We start from the raw sequence: 6000 nt of genomic DNA on the forward strand, positions 1-6000 counted from the left end.
TTTTTAAATGGCTCTATTAATCATGTGGGTTTATTGTAGGCTTCCCATACTTAATGCTATATGTTTTGAGTTGAACCAGCATTGCCCTTCCAAATCCTGTTTTCAATCAATTTTATTTTGACATTAACTGATCCCAGTTACAGACAAGTTGCATTTTATGTTCCTAGTTAGGCTTTCAAATGCATGCATTGTAATACTCAAGCATGATGCACACAAATGTCTGGTTGCAGATAATTCCTAACCTCTGATTTTTCTGGTCCTACACACACTCTAAAGTATGTAAACCTTCAAACTGAAGTCGGTCCAGGGTCAACATGTCCCAGTTGTTCTAATCATCATTGCTGATAATCCTTTACCCTCATCCCTCTCTTTGCAAACAAGAGGTCTTTGGAAGCTACATGTCATTAATAAAAGAATTTTAAAAGCAAAAGACTCCCAATGCTAGCTTTCTTCAACATCAAGAAATGAAGAAAACAGATTGCTATTGGCTTTTTCTCTTCTATTCCCTACTTCTGTTTTCCAAATATCTTCGTAGATTTGTTCATTCTTTATTATGCTGGGTTAAGTCACCTTGACTGCCATGCTGTCATTAATGCTAGTTACCCATGACTGAGGCTCTTAGTTAACCCTTTCCCCCATATAGTCACATACACACACACACACACACTCAGCTCCAGCGTTGGCTCAGCTCTAGCCAGTTCCCATTTCCCTGACATCGAACTTCTGTCCTGACCCTAATAACCAGCTTGAGGCCACCATCCTTCCTGGCAGCTGCCCAAAAGAATCATTAGCAACTCCTTGATTAGAAAGTTAGACTCCAAATCTCGACAAGATGGAGGCACCGTGAGGCCTGCTGTTCTGGCTCTTTGTAAAGTCATTCTTTCTCTGCTATCGACTGCTTCCTTTGTGTCGTTCTTTCTTCTAGCAGAAAAACACTAACTTATTTCATTTTTCCCCCTTGCTTTCCTTTAGCGTCGAGAAGTGGCAAAAACAGTTTTCTGCTTGGTTGTAATTTTTGCTCTTTGCTGGTTCCCTCTTCACTTGAGCCGTATTTTGAAGAAAACCGTGTACGATGAGATGGACAAGAACCGATGTGAATTACTTAGGTACAGTCCCGTGTACTCATTAGGAAATGCGAGTTTCTCCGATTGCCACGCTTATAGTACCTTTACAAAACCATCTAGTCTACAGTCTCGTTAGCCCTGAAAATTAAAACTGCAAAGCTGATTATTTTTCTTTCGCTGACATAGCCCGTGACTGATCCCAGAGTTTGGGCAGGCCATCTCTGTAATTTTGTGGCTCCCCTCCCAGGGCTGTGCGTCATGGTTTGAGCTAACCAAGTGGCAGGTATATCTGTAAATGTTCTGCAAAACTGAACTGCCACTTAAACAAGGACTTAACAAAAGTTCTGACTGCCACCTATAAGAAATGGCTCCTGGGCAAGAAAAATGCTTATTCTAGGGATAAATGCTAGTTAGGAGACTGAAAAACAGTATCTTCTAATTATTCTACTATTTTCTTCTGTTCTAGTTTCTTGCTGCTCATGGATTACATCGGCATTAACTTGGCAACCATGAATTCATGTATAAACCCCATAGCTCTATACTTTGTGAGCAAGAAATTTAAAAATTGTTTCCAGGTAAGACTGTTTTGCACATATCTTTTAAGGACAACCAAGTGAGCACATGAAGTAGTCAGCAAGCATGCCTAAGTTCCAGTAGAGAAGTGAAAATCCTATATTGTTACCCAGAAAGAGGGACAGATTGTCAGCATAAAGCAATATTGTCAGAAAAATTGTCCGAAAAGCAATACCAATTCAGACAACAAAATATTCAAGTGTTCGAATATAAAGAACTAACTTAGTGACATGTTAGTTTAGTATGCTGCTTTAAAAAGAAATGCTCACCTGTGAGCTCCGGGCTCCCGCGAATACATGCCTCACGTTATCTTATGTTAACCACAGCCTCAACAAAACATGAAGTCTGCTGTTAAAAAGATCTTGCTAAATAATAGGATATTTAATAATAGCCTCTTCAAGGAAAGGAAATGCTTATTGCCCTGGCAATCTGAACTAATGTAATTTAATTTGAAATCAATTTCCTTCTGTTCTTCAAACTTCCTTGCAGCTAAGCCAACCCTTGTCTCCCAGAAGCTCCATGTACCTCCTCCTGGGGTATCAATCTCCACTTCCGGAGACAATTAGCATGGCGTCAATCTGACGTTCTCTTTGGCCAGGATGTTTCCCTTCAGTTTATGGCACATATTAGGAAGAGTAGTCTAGAGGTCAAGGGTGCAGGATCTGGCAGCAAGCAATCACAGCTCTGTACTTGCTAACTGTCTAACCCGGGTCCAGGTGGTACCCCTCCTGCCTCCTCAGTTTGATCATGTGTAAAATCAGATGATCACTGTATCTATCTCAGGGGTAGGATTCAGTGGGTTAATATATGTTAAGCACTTGGGACAGTAATAAGCTCTCAGGAGGAGTTTTTTATTATTAGGGACAGAGAAGAGAGGAAAAACACAGTGACTGCCCTCATGGAATGGACCATCTAGAAGGAGATAGACATATATTTCCCAAAGAATCTTACAAACAGATGAATATTGGTATGGAAGTTCTAGCTGCTACCTTTTTGAAGTCTACTTGACAATGTTTACAAGTCATGAAGTGCTCTAAGAAAGATTCTACCCAAGGAAGGATTGACTAAAATGCTGGTCATAATTAATCCATCATATAATCTGGAGTTAATATCATTTTAATTAATTTACATATTAATTAGAGGGGAAGGGAAAATCAAGGTACAGACTCTCAGAAATTAAACTTATCTTTTGACTGATCTTCATACAAAGGCAGCATATGCAGGAGAAAGAGCTTAAACTAGAGAGTCCTGGGTTCTAATTCCAGTTCTGCCTATTTCCCCTCTAAGCCTTCTTGTCCCCATTAATAAAATGGGGAAAATAGCACCTACCACCTAAGGCTGTGAAGAGCATCAGATGAGGTGCCCAAAGGAGAGAGCCATGCAGGTGATGCACACTGCAGAAATGTCAGGCCCCTCCAGACCCTTCTCCACCCATGCCCACCCCAAGTCATAAGGCACACTCCCTCGGCCAACACTGCCTTCCCTTCCACTTCAATTTGGAATAAATTACAAGAAACAAGGGATCTATTTCTCTTCACTAGAATAGACAGTCAAACTTCTAGCTAGAGATTACAGGCTCCATACTCTAGATTACTGTTCAGGCTCACATTCTGTCCTCACATTTTGTTGGTAGGAACCCAAGGCTTCTGTGCTCTGCTAGGAATGGGTTGGTAGGCTCATTTATTTAGAATCTGTTCTTTCTCGCAGTCTTGCCTCTGCTGCTGCTGTTACCAGTCCAAAAGTCTGATGACCTCGGTCCCCATGAATGGAACAAGCATACAGTGGAAGAACCATGAACAAAACAACCACAACACAGAGAGGAGCAGCCATAAGGACAGTATTAACTAAACATCTTAAGAGATACTAATCAATAATCCTTCAAATTCTATTGGAGAAAAAAAATCACACAGCAACTGTGTTTCCAGAAATCTTTTCTCCAGTTCTTCTCCCACGACTCAGCCTCAAACCCAGAAAAATGCTTTCTGAAACATCGGAGTGTGGAGTGGTTTATGGTCACAAATTCAATGAATCTTACTTCTTTAATTTATCTAATTTACATATTCTGCATGTTATATTCCGCACTAAAAGATGGTGGGAGTTGGCAAGGGGAAAGGAGACTGTTTAAATCAGAGGGATATTTACTACTTTTGCATGAAAATAGAGTCTTCAAGTACATAACAGCTCCCATGGCAGTTCTGTGGAATGTTCAGTGAGAACTGGTCACCAGGAAAATTTAGCGATTATGACAGGATTTTCTGTTTTTTTAAATTGGCCAGACGCAGTAAGGTGAGAAATTAGGTTAATGTTTTTCATGTCACTTTTTTATTTTTAAAACATCAATTCTCAAGCTGCAGCAAATACAGGCACTTAAAGCACAGACTGATATCCACATGTGGCAGTTTAATAGCTGCTATTCAAAGAATTTTTAAGAACCTATATTTTCTTTTGTAATGGTGTTTCATTACAGGAGATCTGGAGCAAATTTTTATGTTAAATTTTAAAATAATGCTTGAATCAAATAGTTCTATTTTTCACAAGCCCAGTCATTTCTAATATAGATATTTTATGTAAAATCAATATCATGTACCAAAATTTAAATGTGCATATCATTCAACCATACCCAAGACTTTCAGTGGAATGTATTGACGTCCAAAGCACACTAGTAGAAAAAGACTGAATGTTTTTAGAAGATTTGGAAATTTCCATTAAGGTTTTTTTTTTGGTAATAGTAACATGTATGTGTGTATATGCATATATATGTGTATATACATGTGTATACACACACACACATATATGTTATACATACCACCTCATAGTCTCTTGATTTCTCTTAAAATGGTAAATGTCAGTAAGACTTTTTTGGTCATTCCTTTTTCCGTAGAAGAAACCATTTCAAAGTGGCCAGCTGAGTTTATCATGTCAGTGAAATAAAATTAACCCCAAATGCCACCATGAACTTAAGAGTTTCCAGTATCGAAACTTCTGGGTTTCCGAATGAATCTAAACACCTCCCCCACCCCCGCTCCTCACATGGTCACCATTTCAAAGGGCCCACAGTGACTTTTGCTGGGCATGTTCCATGATGTTTACAGACTGTGAGTACAGCAGAAAATCTTTTACTGTGTGTATATAAATATATATAAACAACTGTACATTTCTTTTAGCCAATTTTTCTGTGATTGTCTTTATGGAATGTACTTGTGTGTGTGATATATGCATGTGTGTGACGGTATGTATGGATTTCATGTAATCTAATAATACTGCCCCGTAGTCGTAACACAGCACACACTCTGAGTGGAATCTAAGTGGTTGCTCATTGTGACCACTGGCCTTAGTCAGTTTTAATCTATCTGTGTCCATAATTCTTGTGAACGTGTCACCATTACAAAGGGAATATGGGAGGCAGCATGAGTGGGGACGAACCATGGGTTAGCAATAGTGTTTGTTTAGCTGGTTGGTGGGTTGGTTTGATAAAACAGCACTTGGGATTGTACTTTTTCCTGTGCTAGAGCAAAAGTCATTAAATATTGAAGTATTATATTGTCCTGGTTCCTCAACTCAGTATGCTAATGAGACTGACAAGAGGTCTGATGTTTCCTATCAGACTTCACCAGACAGATTGCTGATGATAAATTAGCTACGCTGACTTGTTGGGCTATATTTTAGCATAGTCGTGTATAAAATGATATCAGGCTTCGGTTGATCCAATCACAGGGCTCCTTTATGTGTTAACAATCAAATTCCATAACTTACTGGTGCATCACTGGTGCAGTGCTATATACCTATAATATAAGCCATAGTTCACGGCATTTTGTTTAGATGATTGTCTTTAAGATGTTTTTTCTCTTGCGTATGAAAAAATACATTTCATAAGTTCAGAAAGTCATAGATTTCTGAATAACACAGCAGCTTCAATGTGCATTTTGTTTATGGACCAGTAAGCAGCCATGGTTTACTAGAAGGAATATTTCCAATTTCTACCTTTATCACACCTTTCCAAGAAAAACTCTAGAAATGAGCCAGAAGCCAAGGCCCCTGCATTGGCAGTGGCCCATAAGTATAAAATAAAGTTTACAGAAGCCTTGCAAGTGTCTCTTCATTTTTACATAGTTCTACGTATAAAATGCTGATTACATGATGCCTATTGCTAACCTCTCCCTAGTAATAGCCCAGCAAGCAATTTTACTTTCAAACAGATACTTCCTAACCGTATCTTATTCGCAACCTACTTTGTCATACTGAACACTTAACTCTTTCATCCATTCCTTCATTCGCCTTCCCAGTATATTTTACTAAGCATCTACTTTGCCCCAGTCATTCTTCTAGGTATTGGGGACATAGCAGTGAACAAAACAGGCAGAGT

General features: G+C 39.0%; 1 protein-coding gene across 1 annotated transcript in view; it reads left to right on the forward strand.

The window, feature by feature from the left end:
• EDNRA (endothelin receptor type A) overlaps positions 1 to 5721 on the forward strand; it is a 56301-nt gene extending 50580 nt beyond the window's left edge. The window contains exons 6-8 of the mRNA XM_026499442.4: positions 973 to 1106; positions 1531 to 1639; positions 3345 to 5721. Coding sequence (XP_026355227.2) covers positions 973 to 1106; positions 1531 to 1639; positions 3345 to 3485 — 384 coding nt within the window. The 3' untranslated portion in view covers positions 3486 to 5721. The remainder of the gene's footprint in view (positions 1 to 972; positions 1107 to 1530; positions 1640 to 3344) is intronic.
• Positions 5722 to 6000: the final 279 nt, after the last annotated feature.

This window comes from Ursus arctos, unplaced genomic scaffold (genome assembly GCF_023065955.2).
Source record: "Ursus arctos isolate Adak ecotype North America unplaced genomic scaffold, UrsArc2.0 scaffold_11, whole genome shotgun sequence".
In the NCBI taxonomy this organism is placed as follows: domain Eukaryota; kingdom Metazoa; phylum Chordata; class Mammalia; order Carnivora; family Ursidae; genus Ursus; species Ursus arctos.